General features: G+C 38.1%; 1 protein-coding gene across 3 annotated transcripts in view; it reads left to right on the forward strand.

Annotated features, from left to right (window-relative positions):
* The first annotated feature begins 1,067 nt into the window (after positions 1–1,067).
* LOC107758363 (low-density lipoprotein receptor-related protein 8-like) overlaps positions 1,068–18,732 on the forward strand; it is a 203,858-nt gene continuing 186,193 nt past the window's right edge. For all 3 annotated transcript variants that reach the window (XM_016576080.1, XM_016576078.1, XM_016576079.1), the window contains exons 1-2: positions 1,068–1,227; positions 2,035–2,154. In XM_016576080.1, coding sequence (XP_016431566.1) covers positions 1,161–1,227; positions 2,035–2,154 — 187 coding nt within the window. In that variant the 5' untranslated portion in view covers positions 1,068–1,160. The remainder of the gene's footprint in view (positions 1,228–2,034; positions 2,155–18,732) is intronic.

An 18,732-nucleotide genomic window follows, 5' to 3' on the forward strand; every position in this document is an offset into this window, starting at 1 on the left:
AAACATCTCTCTCTTTTTTTTTTTTTTTTTTGGGTCAGCAGCTTGGTAGCGAGCAGTTCTGGCAGTTTAGGCGAGTTCTGCTACTGAAAGAGAGAGAAAATGCTCACCTATTGAGAAGAAACAAAGCAACCTCGGCGTCCGATCGCAGGCCTCCGCTCCTTGAGTTCTCTCCAGCGCTGGAAAGCTGATCCGATATTTACACGGGTCCTACTTCTTGCCTTATTGTTCCGCAGACGTTTTCCTCTTTTGTTTTTTATCCGCCATCTCTATCTTTCTGTCGCTAGGCTCGGCTAATGTCCGTCCCATGTACTGAAAGCTCTCTCCTCCACATCACGAGTAGACACGCCCCTTATTGCTGATTGGCTACAAGTTTGTTTTGCTATTAGGCCCGAATCCGTTTTCTAAAGTGTTTTTGAAAAATCACATACCCTGCCTTTAAGAAGGGGGAACAATTTATCATAGCACTGCAATGCCGACAGCTTCCTGTTTATAATGCCAGCCAGTTCCTGCAGCTACCTTAAAGAAGACTAGAATCTAAAATAATGCAACATATGTAACATAAAACACCCCATGCACTTAATTAATAATTAAAAAGGAAGAAACATAACATTTTAGATAATATAAAGAAATGTCATGGGTCTTGCAGGTACTTCAGGAATAAATGAATACTTTTAACTTAAGAAAAAAAAACTAAATGTTTACAATTTATATAATTTCAACTTCATAAAAATGCAATTAAAAGTACATTTTTAATTAAAAATACGTTTTCATTTTTACATTAGCATGAGCCCAAAACTTTTCACTTCCGTTTTTATAGATTTTCTATAGCATTTTAAAGACCATCCCACCCTCTATACGATTATTTCTACTCCACCGTGTCCAAGAATCTGTTGATTTCTTCAGTCGAGTAGACTGATGACACGCAATGCTTTGTTCAATTTTTCATCTTTAACTCCGCCCATACGTACAAGTCATCACACATGTCCCCGCCCACCTGCGTTGGCGTCATCAATTCAAATTGGTATCGAAAGCAGAGTGGAGCTTGTGGAGCTTGTGGCGACTGGCGAGTCAGAGCGCATGCTGCACGGAGAAGGGAGGTACGGACTGTACTGCACGGTCTTTTTATATTTCGTATGAGCACAACGCCTTGATTTGTGAAGATGTGGACGGCTATAGGGAAACTGCTGCTTTTACATATGATACTCGTGGGGTTTCTGCTGGTAAACGGTAAGTGTCTGTTTTACGCTGTCGGTCCGCTGTTATTAATGTAAATGATGCTGTAGAAACACCGGCGCAGCCGCGTGCATCTGCTTCCTTTGACGAGACGTTAATAGAGCGCTAAGTTATATCACGAAAATCTCTTTAGGCAGTTTGTATTGTAATGAATTGCAATCTGATCAAGTACATGTTGTTCTTGCCCTGCCGTGTTCATTGCGGGGTTTACAAGAAGAAAGCGATTTTGAATGTAATTACAATAGTCTATTCTTCAAGGTCTACGATAGTAGTACACCACTGAAAGTAACACATATGCATTAGCGCAACTTTACTCCTACTGAATGTGTCTTGTGCATCATTCATTTAATTGTTTGTGCACACGTGTAATTTCTCATAGACAACAGTTATAGTTTACTGCAACCTGTCATTGCACATGTGCACATCGATTTTACTGTGATAGTATTGCCTAACAGATGTTAACAAAACTATGTACACAGTGACTTGTAAAACTGTCAACAATTGCTAAGAATGTGCTCAAATGTTTTTAGAATGTCTTTACATGACACCTATTTTCAAACCTTTTTGAAGTTTTAAGTTTGTAAAGATTTCAACAGCTTTTATTGATGTACAATATGTGAATCTAAAATAAAAATTATATGTAATATTGTGCTTTGTAAGTCACCCAACAGTTTGCTTTGACATCCTTTGGGGATGTTGGGTTAAAGATGTAACCACATATTGAAGATTAGTTTTTGGTTTAAAAGTTTGATCCTCCCAAAATTTGGACCCTGCATTTACTCAAAACGTCTTGTATGACAGGAAATAACCCGGACTGTGAAAGCGGTCAGTTTCAATGCAGGAATGGCAGGTGTATCCCGACTCCATGGAGATGTGATGATGATGATGACTGCTCGGACAACAGCGATGAGGAGAATTGCCGTGAGTAATCTGAACCTCTTTTTAACAGATGACTTATGTAGCCATGCTGGTATCCTCTTTGTTCCTCATTCGCCTGAAATCAGAAATTCTGTTTAAGTAGACCACTTGCTGGGTTTTGAAACAGGAATAATCTTAACATGCTGTTTTTTTGTAAAGCCTCCAACTGTCACGAGTTGTGGCTTTAGGTACCTTCACACTGGATGTTTAATAGATTTTACTTCCCATTTTTATATATTATGAAGTATCATGTATTGGACTATGCACTTAATGTGTATCTTTTGTGAAGATGCTTGTAATCGCACATTATTATTGTAATTAAAGTCACATGTATAAAATGGACATTGTCATTTAAAGTGAGAGTGCGATCGTGCTCTGAGTTTGCATGGCATTTTAAGTGGGCGTATTTTGAGCATATTATTAGACAGACATCCAGTTATTAGCTGTAAATGGAAGTAGGACTTTGCAGGAAGTTTGACAGTCAGGATTGATTTTTTTTCAGGACCTGCTAATGAAAGACAAACATAAATCGTAATCAGCAAGTCAAAAGACTTAATTGAGATGTAGGCTACAGAAGAGGGGAGAAAGGCGCAACTGGTACAAAATGTAATTATCCCGAAGTATTGGTCACAGTATTAATTGCAAGTGCAGTAATTATCATGGCTAGTTGATTAATATGGTAAATTGGAGGCACAGTGGAGAGAATGTTTTTTACTTTCAAAACTGATGGAATTAAAAGTCTTGAAGTTACATACGGTCATGCTATAAAGTAACAATCGCTCGTATTGATCAATAGGAAACCACCTGATCTGACTTAAGTTATTTTAATTTGTTCCAGTTTGATTTGAGAGAAATAAAGAAATTATTACGCTCAGAATTTTCTGTGTTATTGCCAACTTTCATTCCACCAGGTTCAGGTTTGTCGCATGCACCTGGTGTTTTATTGGAGTTGGTTATGCTCGTTTAAATGGACTCATGCTAAGGTGCCCAATTACACATGGTATCTCCAGCAGGCAGGGTATCTGTTGGGTTTCTCCCCAGGTAGAAGCGCTCTCTTGGGCTGTCAGTGGGCTGAATGCTCCTCTCTCTCCTCTGGATGTTTCCCCCCGGACTTGGACAGACATTGAATTAGAATAATACCTTAAGGATTGTGCTTTGCACTCCCCTCCCAGACACAACCTACTCACAGAATTGGCAGGATTCCTCTTTAGTTGCCCATGGAGACAGTAATAGCAACACTTCACGACACATATTGCTCCCTCTCCCTCTCTTTCTGTGTCCCTTTTTTCAGTACCAAATTCTAATCACAGAGCTTTGTGTCTGAAGATGAAGTGGGCTCTTTGGTAGAGACTGGCTTAGTGGCTATTTATGTGTGTCAGGATGGCCTTCAGTCTTAGATGAACGTCACATGGACGTGTATTATTACAACACAAATTGTTATACACTGTAAAGTGTGTTTAGCAGTTTAATTAAAAAAGAAAGATTGTTTCATAATTTGCTTGTACACTGCCATTCAAAAATGTGTGTTTTAAATAACTTTGAAAGAAACCTCTTACGCTTATCAATGCTGCATTTATTTGATCAAAGAAACAGTAAAACAGTATTATTGTGAAATATTATTACAATCAAAAAGATCAGTTTTCTGTTTTAATGTATTTTAAAATGTAATTTATCCCTCTGATGGCAAAGCTGAATGTTAAGCAGCCATTTCTCCAGTCTTCAATGGCACACTTTCCTTCAGAAATCATTCTTTTGTAACATTATAAATGCTTTTGTTGTCACTTTTGATCAATTTAATGCATCTTTGCTGAATAAAAGTTTTTTTTTGTTGTTGACCCCAAGCTTTTGAACGGTAGTGTATTCTGTTCAGTAGATGTTTTGTGGAGCAGAAATGTGCCAAAGATATGTAATTTTGCAGCTTGTAAGCTTAGAGAGAGAGAGAAAAAAAGATTTTGAATAATGTTGACTTGGGTGTTTTTTCTTGTTACTATTCCTTGTTGTATATATTATTTCACAGTGACTTTATTTTCTTTGAAGAAAGACATTATAACTGAAAAAAACTGACAGAAGGGGACAGAGCTATTTTCTTTTTTTTTTTTTCTTCTTTTTGGCTCAGATGCGCGTATTATGTTGGAGTTGCCACTCTCAGACATCACAACAGATTTCATGGCTGTTTTTTAATAACCCGTGTTTCACATACCTTTACCAGAAATATAATGAGGCGCCATCTCACTTGCACATACACAAATACACATAATCATTTCTTTTTCTCTCAGTCTCTTAAAAAGAGGTCAAATAGGGCATGTCATACAAGGTCACAGGTCAGAGACATAATCAGGTATCCCATCGAATCTGTTGAGATAATGAACCTAACCCCCTGTATCACACGCATGGGTTGTTTCAGAGACACGAGAGATGCCTGTAGGAATAATATCTCGTTTTTATATATAAAATTACTGTGCAAAGCTGGTCTGTGTTAGAAGAGTTATGCATTATGTGCAGCTGTTAGACTGAGCTCTTGTATTACGTGTCTAAATGCACTCCTTTCTTATTCAAACCACACACACATAGTACACACACAGAGTGAAGCGGAGCCAAATGAATGAGCAAACACTGCTTTTAGTATAATCATTTCCTGGTACTGCTCTCCAGGTATTGCAGCACCATGCGAGGAGGATCTCGTTTGTTTACTTTGAGGTAGAAAGTATTCCTCATGGGAATGTAAATGTGTGTGTGTTTTTTTTTTTTTTAATGTGCAGGTTTAAAGGGGCCATAGGATGCTACATGCACTTTTGCAAGTTGTTTGAACTGAAATGCGTGTTGGCAGTGTGTGTAGTGGCAGAGCTCATTAGCATTTAAAGGAAAATGCTACAAAAACGGCTTGATCTGAAAAGAGCTGTTTTTGACAGGGTAAAAGTGTTTTTTACACTACCATTGAGAAATTTTAACCAAACTATGTTACAGACTTTTCATTAAGACCCTAAAGAATCATATCAACTTGTGGAAAATGGGCATCCTATGGCCCCTTTAATAAAAATGTCTGATTAAAATGAGACGTCAGTGCCTGTTAACAGGAAGAAAGGAGAGTTTAGTGAGAAATCAATATTTTTATGATGTGTAAGTTCATGATGTCATACTGAGATGTTCTGACCTGTGCAATTGCAGTGCAGATATCCCTGTGCTGAACACTTCGCATCACTTTGATTTTCTCTTATTACACCCTTCTTTTATATATTTTGTGTTATGTACGTTTTCTGATGAATTGGTCTGTGAGTTGTTTCTGGGAAAAAGGAAGCAAATACAACGATTTTAGGATGTGTTTTCAAACAGGATCAGCAGGTTTTTACATCTTGCATTTCCTCATTAAATAAATAATTCAGACAAATATTTGGTCATTTGGTCAGTGTTTACTCTCTCTCATGTCATTCCATGACTTTGTTTCATTCGAAAACGGACTGGGAAATTTTGTACTGGTCAGTCTTTTTCACGCAGTTACAATGAATGATTACTGAAGCTTTCAGGCTTCAAAACAGATGTGAAAGCATCATAAAAAGTGTCATAAAAGTAATAATAAAATATCATAAAAGTTTTTTGAAGCCATTTGATATCTTTAAAGATAACCAGACAGTTTGTGTGATAATTCATTCATCACTGATGCTATCCTGTGAGCTGTTAACTGTTGCAAACTGGATCAGCTAAATTCCCGAATGAATCATTCAGACCGGTTTTGATATCTGGATCAACTGATTCATTCAAAAGATCAGAATGATTCATTCTCAAATTGGGGAGTGCTACTTTTCTCATAAACTCTTGAATGCACCAAGGAGAGCTAGTGCAGATGTTAAGATTTTAAGTGAGTAATGATTTATAGTAAAATGTATTTTGTCATTTTGGACCTTGAGAGCCTAGTTCTCAGGATATTCTTCTTAAATTTGTCCCACAAACGAAAGAAAAAGCAAGTCATGAGTGTGAATAAATGAATTTTCATTCTTGGGTGACCTTCTCTAGTGATCAATGTCACGATGCTCCTCCAAATCGCACTGGCAGAGAAATCTTGAGTGACTTTCCTTTGTTTGAAATTGTAAAGCATATGTTGTATACGAAGGTGAGTTGTAAGCATGTGTGGAAACCAGTTACTGCTGTGGTAATTATTGCTGGCTTTTGTTATTGCCCAAGGGCTTTGTTGTTCAGTTAATATGATCAGAAAACATGCATTAGTGCGTTTGAGAGACTGAGCGTGTGTTTGTGGTGGCGGGAGTGAAGTTATTGTGAAACAAAGACCCAGGTGACCATGAACTGTCCATGTGCATAATATAAATCCAATTAGTGTCTCTCCATGTTTATGTGTGTGTGTGTGTGTCAGAGAGAGTGTGGATATGCCATATCAGTGGGTTTATTTCAGTTCAAGGGCAAGAAGGTCCTGCTTGTGCAAAAACACAAAATCTTCAAAATACTAAAGCATACGCTGGTTTTTACCCAAGTAGCACTTATGTCCAATTGATGGTGTCTTGTTTGATTGTGCGAACATGAAGCTTTCAGTCTGTGTCCTCTCCAAACTGTCACGCTTTCAACACTCACGCATATATACGCATTTCTCAAACTGTAGAGAGTATATGGGACCTTTTTAACTAGCATTTCCTCTGTAATGCTGATATATTGTGAAAATGTATTCATTAAAGGGGTCATATGATGCTGCTAAAAAGAACATTATTTTGTGTATTTGGTGTAATGAAATGTGTTTATGCGGTTTAAAGTTAAAAAAACACATTATTTTCCACATACTGTACATTATTGTTTCTCCTCTATGCCCCGCCTTTTTGAAACGCGTCGATTTTTACAAAGCTCATCGGGTAATAGAGCCGAGGTGAGCGAGAGAGACAGAAACAAAGAGAGGTGACGTACGTGTTTTTGCCTGCATATTGTGGATATTGCCTGGATATTGTGGATAAGCTTTTTGGGTGAGTTTCATGAAATCTTGGGACTCTTGTTTGTTCTCTGCGAGTGGGGGTGGGGAATGTGACCGACACATAAGGAGAGACAGAAACCGAATAAAGGGAGAGGTGAACAAAGACACTGCCTCCAGCACACTCCGTAGCTGTTGGTGAAGGGCAGCTGAAGTGGTAATAACACGCTTTTTGTTTCATTTATCTATTTTTTTCCACATTGTGTTCTCGTGGTTGATATGTTCCAGGTGGTCTCTGCTCATCAAGGTGTGCAGTACAATCAGCCACAGGCCAGTGATTCGTTTGGCAGGCTGGTAGAAAAGAAGAGAGGATGTAGAAAGAATATAGAATTGCTGCTTCTCACACATTCTTATGTCAGGCTTTGGTTTTGTGTTTCCTACAGGATTTTGGTTTTGCAGTAAGTGGCACTGAATGGGGTGCTGCAGTGATGACGGATTTTTGTAGGCCAACCCACTAGTTAGCATCACCCTGGTTCCCTCGACGAAAAACCCAATAGATATTATTGCAGAAAAGAAGCTCTGTGACCAACAAAAATGTATGATTCCTTCACGTTTTGTTCATCATGATAATTCTTCTTACAAATGAACTCACCTTTTATGAATTTTTAACATTTTCCCAGAAAATCTGAGTTAGAACAGTAAGCCTGCCTCCCAAACGTTAGTGATCAACCTTAGCAGCTGCTGCTGTCTGCCACTTTTCTCAGATAAGCTTTAGCTCTTTCTTAATGTAAGTGTATGTAGCTGACTGTGCGTTTGGATAATTTTAAACCCCATTTTATGGAAAAATGCATATTGTTACAAATAATCTTGAGATTAATGCTGTGGATCAAACTATTGTCAGCACACATTCTCAAATAAACATATAACAAAATGTTGTATTTAAACATTCGTTCAGGTCATTTTAGTGTTGATAGTAAAGTTCTCAGTACCTCTGTGAATGCATTGTAGAAATGTTGGGAACAGTTCTGTTCACTCATGTTATCACTTGTAAGGCTTTTTTCTTTTCAGGCAATGTGATAAGCGTTTCCCTCAAATTTTGATTTTGATTTGCAGTCTTTACAGTTTAAGTCGCATTACGTCCGATAAAAATGCTTTGCAATGTCACTATTCATTCCAGATATATTAATGATATCCTTTCCATTTTGCCTTTTTTTTTATTAGCACCTTTGTCTGAAAATAAAATAGAAATCTGAGTCTGATCAAGCAACAGTTAACCAGGGAAAGTGGAGCTTAGTGTCTGCACTATAGTCTGCCCAATTCAGTCTGTTGACTTCAGTGTTCTTTTCAGACTGATTTGCTCAATTGAAATGATTCTTTTTAATGGATCTTTTGAATCAATTGGAAATTTGTTTGTGAAGTGGACAGCATGTTGTGCTCTGTGTGTTTTAGCGAGTAGTGACAACACAACAGAAAGCATCCAGTCTTTAGTTTTTTCACATATAATTCACAAGCTCCTTTATATAGTGTGTGTATATTATGTATGTATTATTTGTCATGGTGCTACAAACTCCAAAAATCCCAGTTCCTATTTGATCAGTCCGTGTGCCTGACAGCATATATCTAAGACCATCTAATTCCTGCCAAGATTAGAATATTTCACCATGACTCGGCTTTATTTACATTTCTGTTATTCATGCTCTCGCTCGCTTGTCACTTTCCCAATTTTGGCCCGGAATGGAATCCAAAGAATATTTCAATACCTGTTATTCATAAATAAATCATTTGGCTAATACCCATCTGTGCAGTGACTGATGTTCTCCCAATGTGTGTAAGCCGGTATCAGTGTTTGTGTGTGTGGTTTTGTGTCACACAGCTTCAGAGATTATTATTCTTCTGAGCTTGTCTACAACTTGGCCAGACATTTCTCAGTCTCATTTATTCACATGAGTCCTTACCTTTCTCCTCGGTGTTTCCTGTACTGTGTCAGCTGTGGAAATCTAGCTGAAAAGTGTCCTAAATCACAGCAGTGCAGCAGGGAGTGATATGTGCTCTAAGTAGCTATGATACTCCATTGAGATGAGGATGTTACAATGACTCCCACAGTTATATTTACGACATGGAGAGTTGGTATATTTTATGGCACTCTCCTTGCTGAAGGATAGAAAAAGATGTTTGAAGATTTGGTATTTTTTTTCTTAACTTTTATGTTCTCTGACAGAGAAGTAGAGTCTCTCTTGACCTCAACTAATCTTTCAGTGGTGTTTTGGAACTTTTGCAGTCTGCCTAAAAATAATCTGAATAGATGCAAATCTCACGTACATGAGCAATGGGTGAGGCTTTCTACACTAGGTGAACACACACACACACACACACACACATACACACACAGTCAGATCCTTTTTTTAATCTTTGCTTAGACTGTTTGCAATTAGGGATGCTACAGGGCCAATTCTGGCCAAGACGGATAAGCCAGTAATTATTTTCATGTTATGGCATGCTTAAAAATTAAAATCAACCATTTTAAATGCTACAGGTGAATTTAGGCTAAACAACATTACAGTATAAATAATGTTAACTAATAAAGATGAACTTTAAAGGGGTCATATGATGCGATTTTCAAGTTTTCCTTTCTCTTTGGAGTGTTACAAGCTGATTGTGCATAGATAAGATCCCTGAAGTTGCAAGAAGCAAAAACCAAAGTCTCAAAACCAAAGAGATATTCTTTATCAAAGTTAAGACTCTGCCACGCCCCCCTAAAATGGCTCGTTCTAACACGCCCCCACATATCTACCTCACTATGTGAAAATATCTGCGTAATGCCGCTCAAATGTGCACGCAAAGAAAGAAGGCGTGGTTTCAGTAACCGCAGTTAGTGTTGAAGCAGCCATGTCAGGGAGACGCTGTGTGATGTACAGTATTTGAAAAATAATGTGTTTTTTTGAACATTAAAGCATGTCAACATATTCTGTTACACCAAATACACAAAATAATGATCTTTAAAAAAGCATCATATGACCCCTTTAAGTGAGATAATTTATATGTAAAAATAGGGTAATGTCGACTGATAACCAATATGGTACTGATATGGTGTACGACTATTTGTATTCTGTCAGTGGTTTGAGTTTTAGGAGGATGTTGCACATTTCACTAGTTGTGTGTAGATTTCTATGCCACTCGGTGAGATTTGTTTGTGTGTGTGCATGCATGCTTTATTCTGCCTTGTGTGGCACAGCGTGGAATCTTCTTTAATGGTGTTTCCCGATTGTCATTCAGTCGTAGGGGAGCAATTCAACTTTCTCACACACAGACCACATGGTCAGAAAATGAACCTGGAAGTTGCAGTGGTTTAAAGGAGATAAGATGGTAAACTGAGAAAGTCATGATGAAAGTGAGAAGTTTTGAGATACATAGAAAGGGAAAAAAGGGATTTTAGTAAACATAATGCTGTTTTTACTCTTATTTATTCTGTGCACTGTAAATAAGACAAAAAAGGTTTTATTGCTACTTTTTAATAATTAAAATGTTAAATAAATAAAAATATATAAATTTAAATGTAATTTAATGTAATATAGAACTAACATAGAATCTTATAATAAATTAACTATTGTAGAAAGGAAGATTTTGCTATAGTATAATGATAAGAAATAAAATGCAGTGAAAACTGCATTTATTTGTTTGTTTACTAAAACAGCAATATTTATTTAATCAGTTTCACTTATAAACATCAATATTTATGCACACACGTAGATATAATATATACTTTTTCAAAACATTTTAATATATGAAAATGTGACACAAATCATTGGATCAGATTTGAATCAATTCACTTAGTGAAACAAACTCATTCACAAAACGGTCTAAGGGAAACTTAAAAGCAAATATCAAATACATTAAAAACTTTGCAGTATTCACAGTGTTGGTTAATTTTATATAACTAGCAATATTATAATAATTCTGTCATGAATATTTGCTATATCGCCCAGCCCCAATGGATCGCCAATCAGCTTTTGAGGACGAGAAGGCCCTCAAAAGACTGTTCAAAGTCTCTTTCCCCTTTTTTTTCTCCTCCTGTATCTTTCTCACTTTACCCATCCTCCCATTTTCAAAGCCCTCAGTAGTTCCTCAATGTCTCTTTATCTTCTTGACTTGCCAGCACTTCCAGGAGTCTGTGCTCAATGCTTCCTGTGTTTCTCTCTCCCTCTCTTTCTCACTCTTCTTGCCGGCATGGTCTGTGGAACCCATCACCTCCTTTCCGCCTTTTCTTTATTTTCATGCCCGTGTAAGCGTTCCTTCTGTTTGCAAGCACCCTGACACTTCCCCAATAGGCCTGTCTCCATGCAAGATTAGTGTGAGGCCCCAAGTCTCCGGCACAGGGCACACCAGTAATAATGCTATTCAGAGTGTTTTTTTTTTCTTTTCTTTTTTTCGTGTTTGCATGCTTAATACTGTTTATACTGTGTTATGTTTTCTGTTTAGTTTTGAATAATGTACCCACACAGAGCTGGTTATTTTTTTTTATGGTGGAATATGCTTTCAAACCCGAAGTAAAAGACTTACATAGTTGTTGATCTGGTTAAACTGCAATGTTCTTTTCTTAAAGGGGTCATATGATGCGATTTCATTTTTTCCTTTCTCTTTGGAGTGTTACAAGCTCTTGGTGCATAAAGAAGATCTGTAAAGTTGTAAAGACTAAAGTCTCAAATCCAAAGAGATATTCTTTATCAAAGTTAAGAGTCAGCCACACCTACCTAAAACGGCTCGTTCGAACACGCCCCCACATATCTACCTCACTATGTGGGAAGATTTGCATAACACCGCCCAAATGTTCACGCAAAGAAAGAAGGCGTAACTTTTATTCTCGCTGTAGTATTGTTGTTGCCGCTGTCGCCATGTCCTGAAGACGCTGTGTGTTTCGTTGTGAAAGCGAAACTACTTTGTTTGATCTTCCAAAAGAGGACGATATCCGCTTCGTCATACCTGGAGCTGATCTGTGCTGGTCGCTGAGGAAATACATCAAATTCGCGCTGTGGATCGCCGGATCGGCTTTCACCGTGGACGAAGCGGAGTCCAGCCCGCCTCAGCTCACTCTATCCCGGCCTCAGCGCACGCTAAGCCGGGGCATCCCCGCACGCTAGGCCACTGTGTTTTTCGTTGTGAAAGCGAAACTACTTTGTTTGGCCTTCCAAAAGAGGACACAACTAGAAATCAGTGGTTAAGTTGTATTTACAACACTGTTCCAGAACACTTCAACCCAAATATTCAGATGTGTGCAGCACATTTTATGGAGGACTGTTTACTGATCCTGGGAGAGTAACGTTAGACTAAAATGCCGGCAGTTCTGACTCACGTAAGTACATTTTCTTTTATCATTTGCCACTGATGATTCAAACGCGAGTTTTGGGCAGTGTAGAATAGCACTTGTTGTTTGTCATTTCTCTGATCACAAATGCAGACAGGGTTTTATGTTTACGCGGCACGATGCAACGCAGATTTTACTCAAAGATTTCAAACCACATAAGTAGAGCTGAGCGATATATTGAATGTTCATATTAAATTTTTGATGATTTTATTCACAATAATAATAAAAAAATCCTAAGCAACAGTGAATATTGCAGTGATTTTAATGCACTTTTTATTTGGCCATTTAGTTTTCTGAAAACTCAATTTTCCTGTAGACTTCTGTAGACTGTAGACTCTCAACCTGTAGACTTTCAACTAAATCAACTTTTCAACTTCTGTGTCAGTGTGAAATTTTTAACATGTTAAAATGTATTAGTATAATTGTGTGAAATGTATAAGTGTGTGTGTTTTAAATATAACAATAAACATTTCTGTTTTTTAATATATTGGTGCATATTAATGATGGTTCCTCTGATCACGTCAGGATATGTTAAATATTGTCCAAAAACTGAAAACAATATTAAATAAAAGATAATAATAGTATAATATTTTTATTTTGCGGTTTCCCCCAATCCCCATTCAGTATGGAAAAGAGCAGCTCAGACATTCTGCAAAATAACACATACAGGATTGGAAGAACATTAAGGTAAAAGATGGCAGAATTTGCATGTCCAGTCTAGTGAGCTTTAAGAGCAGAACCCAGGTGGTGCTTAGCTGCTTTAATGAGTGCAGAGCAGGTCTATCCACTCCAGCCGGACCTCTCAGCACGACTGCAGAACAAACTTTACAGCTAGTCAGTAATGTAGGCTGCACTGCTTCAGTAATTAGATTACAGCATGTCTGATCTTTGTGAGAGCACACTGATCTGGCTGCCAGGTGGGCAAGTTTAGAGAACAGACTAGGCCTGTCAATTGATTAAACCTTTTTTAAGGAATTAATTACATGATATGCCTGTTAATTCATCAACTTAATTTCAATGAATCAGTACGTCTTGTTGTTTTTCAGTCTCGTACCATGTTTTTTAAGATGCTGCATAAAAAAAAAAAATCCCAACAGACTAAAGGCCGATCCTTTTTCCAACTCCGTGATTGTTTTTTGTTTTTTTCTGACATGTTGGTGTTGTATCTTTCACTTGGATGTTATAAGTTGCACTGAGTAAATACAGCTGGATAAAACAAAAACTGTGTCCATCTTCATTTCAGGCTGCAAAGCAACATAATGCGATTATTGACATTTATGTGATAATTTTAAAGAGGGGTGATTCTTTTCTATACCCTCTCTCTCTATGTATGTATGTATGTGTGTGTGTGTGTGTTTATTTCTGTAATTATTTGTTAAATGGAAAGCCCTAATATTAACAAATAAAAGCAGGCGGTGATAATAAGTGTTTGTCTTTCCTCCATGTAGCATATGCTGCATACCGGAGCATATAAACTAATCTTAGAGCGCTTATTTCAGAGCCTGCAGTGATGTGAATGTTAACAGAGATGGTTACATGCTGAGGTCTTGACTAATTGTCATTTTATTCACCATTTACATTTTTGTTCTTCCATTTGGCAGAGATATGGACTTGGCAAATGAGCAAGAGATTCTGCTGTAATTAACATTCATCTCCATTACCCTGATTAATTATTTACCATAACCAGGCGCTGAGTGGAGCCAATCACAACACACACTGGCCCAGTTAACCAATCACAGCACATTTCGTATTTCAGAAGGCGGGCCTTCATTTGATACAGGAACTATTCGAGCCGTTCATGCCAGACTGGGGAGAGAGGTGTTGTAATGTAAAATATGTGAAAAATAATGTGTTTTTCGAACAACTTAGTATGAGAGCCTGTTCTAGTTAGGGCTGGGTATCGAGTTCGATACTTTTTAGGCACCGAGTATCGAAAAACGTCTCGTCGTTCGGTACCAAATTTCGATACCTAAGGGGTTAATCTCATCAGCGTCAGTGAGTCAATAAGCCTGCAGCACTAGCCGGTGTGTTCGACTAGACCAGTTATAATTCGTCATAAATATTTCCCTTTTTGAGTTGAAAAGCCCTACACAAGGTATCGGTATCGATATCTAAAATTTTTGAACGATACCCAGCCCTAGTTCTAGTACACCCCCAAAACAAAATCAAGACTTTGTAAAAGAGCATAATAGGACCCCTTTAACCATTGCACAATATCTTCCTGTCAGATACTGAAATGTCTAAGAATTAATTTAGTAAGGACCTGTGTTTCTGTTCTTTCTTGATTTGTAAGTTGCTAGTAACTTTCTCCTAGAACTTGTTTTGCCCTTTTGACAGTTCTACTCACCTGCTATATATCATTCCCACAAATATCTCAGCGGCTTACTTTGTAGTTTCAGAAACGGGAGGGAGAAAAAGAAAAGAGCTTGAAGCTTAGGGCATGAAAAGAGAGCAAGGATGGTGTTTGGAATGGACAGAGGCAAGGCCTTCATCTCTCTGCAGAAATGTGCCAAACGTCTGCTCGGACTTCTTTGCAAAGTAACACTAATTTCAGAAAATGAGCTTAAGTACCCTTCTAAAATATTCTCTTTCATCTGTCCAGCAGAGGAGACTATAATAGTGAGGTTATCATCCAGATTGATTCACTTCGTTCCCCAGTGAATTTAGTACTGGTTTGGAGGGTGATGAAGCAAATGACAGGTGAAACTGGCTGCAAATTGGCGCAAACGAGGTAAATACAGGACAGGTGAAGCCTGAATCTTGATTCGGTGTCATGGACTTTCAATTTGTATGTGTAATTGGGAAGTTAGTGGATGAAAGCGCATTTATACAGAGGAGTGGAAAATAATGGGTAATTGTGGGAAGTGAGATTTAAATGAGAAATAAAGTCACACTGTGAGATCTAAGTCACAGTTATGAGAAATAAAGTCGCAGTTGCAAGATAGAAAGTTACATTATGATATACAAAGTAGCAGATAAAATGTTGCAGTTGTGGGTTATAAAGTCACATCATAAGATGTAGTCATGTTATGAGATATGAAGTAATTATTACAAGAAAAATGGTAACAGTTATGCACGATATGAAGTTGCATCGCAAGGTATAAAGTTACATTATAACAGCAATCATAACGCAGCAGTTACTTACAACAAACAAAGTTGCAGTTGCACAGTATGAAGCCTTATTGTGAGAGTAGCAATTGCAAAGTTGCAATTGTGAGATAAAATTACCTTTTACTATTAGTTGAAAACTAGATTCCAAAGGATTGCTGAATAACTCAACACACATGCCTGTAGATGCTTTAACCAGATGTTTCACTCAGATTTGTTGTTGTATTGACCAGACCTACTGCTCAATACTGTCGTTGTAGTCATGGATCAGTGGCTTCTGCATCATAAAGAGATGTAGCGGACCCAAAGCAATGCCTGATGGGTAATCCTTTCTCCTGCAAAACAGGACCAGAGATATCAAGAGACAAAATTGCCTAATTAAATTAAATTAATGCAGGGGCTTACAAACCACTTATTGAATTACTAACCGGAGAAGCCATACTCATGATGGCGGCTCTGCTGTCTCTACCGTCAATGCTTTTCTAATGAGATTGATCCTTTTTACTATCTCCACCCAGATGGTAAACACTGAGACAGCTGAATGTGTGTTTATGTGAACGTAAGCATTTATTTTCATGCGTCAAAGCAAATAGGATGTCAGTGAAACACTGGAATGAGTGATGGTTATAAAGATGGCAAATGATGATCTAATTCGCAAGTGCCACTGCTAATCAGCTGACATTTCACATTCAAATCATTAAATTGTTGCATGAGGTACGTTCTTGGACATTGGAACAGGATGTTTTGGTCAAAAGAACTGTCAGATCACATGATTGCTTTTTGTAAAAAAAAAAAAATTTTCAGGACAGTTGGAAAAAGAGTGAGAGAGAGGAAGGCTAAGAATTGTGGGAATAGCATTTTCAGGACACGAGAGCTTGAATGAATTTGCTTTGTGAGAAATCGCGGTCGCAGGTCAGGCTCCTTCTTCTGACATATTAAAGTGTCAAAATGTGCCTTTGGGTACAGGAGGCAGGGGCTTGTGCATTTGTGTGTGATTCATTTGTGCGTGTGATTTAACAACCGAAGTGTGAGTCAAATCTTCAGGAGAGAAGAAAAGCCTAAAGTGTTCGAGAGCGAGACAAAGCACATCAGCGACAGTAGCCGTGAGACAAAGTAAATTAGTGAGCGGCCTTTTAAGTGAAGAATACGATTCGGTTAACAACTTCTCAATTGTTCTCAGTGGCGTTCTTAAAGGCAGTGACCTTCTGGACATGAATCCAGAGAGCCCTTTATTTCACAGCACTGCTTCAATATATCATTGATTACAGACTGTGGAAAATCAGTCTGTAAGGGCTGTGATTGAGACTGTTGCATATAGACTGACACAAAGCATGGCGGACTGAATGTCCTGTCCATTATCTCAGACCACCTGCCATGTGTAAACTCAACTCTTCCCCATACTGAGCTAGTAGCTAAAGGGTTTTCGGCTGTGGTGATAATAGTGGCATTATTTGTGTTGCATGTGAGGAATCGTCCAAAGAGTTCCTGCCTATGCAGAGCCTTTCAGTTCAGTCAAGATACCATTTAATTGCTGAAAATCACTGCACTGTTTGATGCTCTTCCTACTTAACTGCAGTATACAACTACATAATGCAGTGCATAAACTACATTGGTTGTTGCTGTATCACACTAGCAGTTGCTATATCTTGAAGTATTGCTGTGCATTTGCATATAGCTTAACTCTGCTCAGTGGTTTCCATCGCTCATTTAGCCTCTGATCACCAAAAAAAGACATTTAGTTGCTTTATCTGCAAATTGCTGTCAGTAGGCCTTTTGCAACTCATTACGCAATCACCTGCAATTATTTTAAATAACCGTAATTACTGTGCAATAAATTCCATCTAAATTAGGGAATTCTAGGTGAATAAAAATAGCATTTTTCTTTTCTTTTTTTCTTCTAATACAAATCGGCAATTATGTGCTTCTTTGTAAGAGTGTGTGTTTGTGCATGCATGCTGTATGTCGGGTGTGTGTTTGTCTACTGTAACACTATTTATGCTGTAAACTCGATGTTAATAAACCCTGTGAGACACACCTCGCTAGGGATAGATGGACCGAGGAAGAGATTAGAGAGGTTGTTAAAACAGGAGTCTTAAATGGAGGAGTAATGCGAATACTTTGCTGGATAGCAGTGTGAATATTCAAAGTATGAATATTACGGTGATATTTTGTGCTTACTCTTTCTCTGCACTTTCTATCTTTCTCTCATCCTCGTCATTTTCCCACAGACAAATCAGTGGCTTTAAACAAATGAGAGGGACCGAAAAAAGAACAGAGAGTGGGAAAAGAGCAAATGTGCAGGAGGAGGGTTGAGAGTGGAAATGCATCAGGGCCGCTCGTGGGAGGTGCAGGTGCGTTTTTGAGGAGAATGTTTTAAGTGTGTTCATGTTTTCCAGTCAGAGCTATTTTAAACATAGAGAGCTCTCAGGGCCTGTATGATGCTTTCTCACGCATCAACATAACACACCTGCTACAGGCAGAGATGAAAGGAGAGGGATGTGAAGAGAGAATTGTGAAAGAAAGTGACAAGCAGAAGAAGATCTCTCTCTCTCTCTTCTTGGTTACCTTTCTGTGTTTTTCCAGCCTTTTTCCTGCATGAGTTTTTCTTCTTTTCCTCTCTCTTCATCACTTCCGCCCACTCCACCTGCTGTGCACGTCTGTCTCACTCTTTGGTAACAGCTTATGCTGCATTCTGGGGGTAAGGGGCCAAAATTCTGATGCTCCCGTCAAGAAAGGCAGATTAAAGAAAGAGAGGGAAAAAGAAAAGGAAATCTTTTCTCTTGGCTGGTGGCAGACTTGGGATGCATGGCTTCTAGTGACCCAGATACACTCTCCCCATCCCACTATCCACCTGCCAAACACTGCGAACTTTAGCCAGTCAAAGCAGAGGAAAAGAGAGGATTTGAGTACTAGAAACAATAGTGTGCACAAGTGAGGGGAATTTTGAAGAATTTTGTTCTTGATTACTCTAACAGCTTTAAAACGGGTCATTAAAACTGTAAATTAAAATATTTTATAAATAACAAATATGACATACATTACTAGGGATGGGTACCGAAACCCGGTATTTAATCGGTCCCGGGGCTAAATTATGAAAGACCGGAGTATCGATAAGCTCTGACGTTAACGGTTCTGCTATCGGTACTGGAGAAATTAATAAAACACACAAACATTTATTATTGCTATATATACATTATCTTGCAAATTCTAT

Source organism: Sinocyclocheilus rhinocerous, unplaced genomic scaffold (assembly GCF_001515625.1).
Source record: "Sinocyclocheilus rhinocerous isolate Xijiao unplaced genomic scaffold, SAMN03320098_v1.1 scaffold2790, whole genome shotgun sequence".
NCBI classification, from domain to species: domain Eukaryota; kingdom Metazoa; phylum Chordata; class Actinopteri; order Cypriniformes; family Cyprinidae; genus Sinocyclocheilus; species Sinocyclocheilus rhinocerous.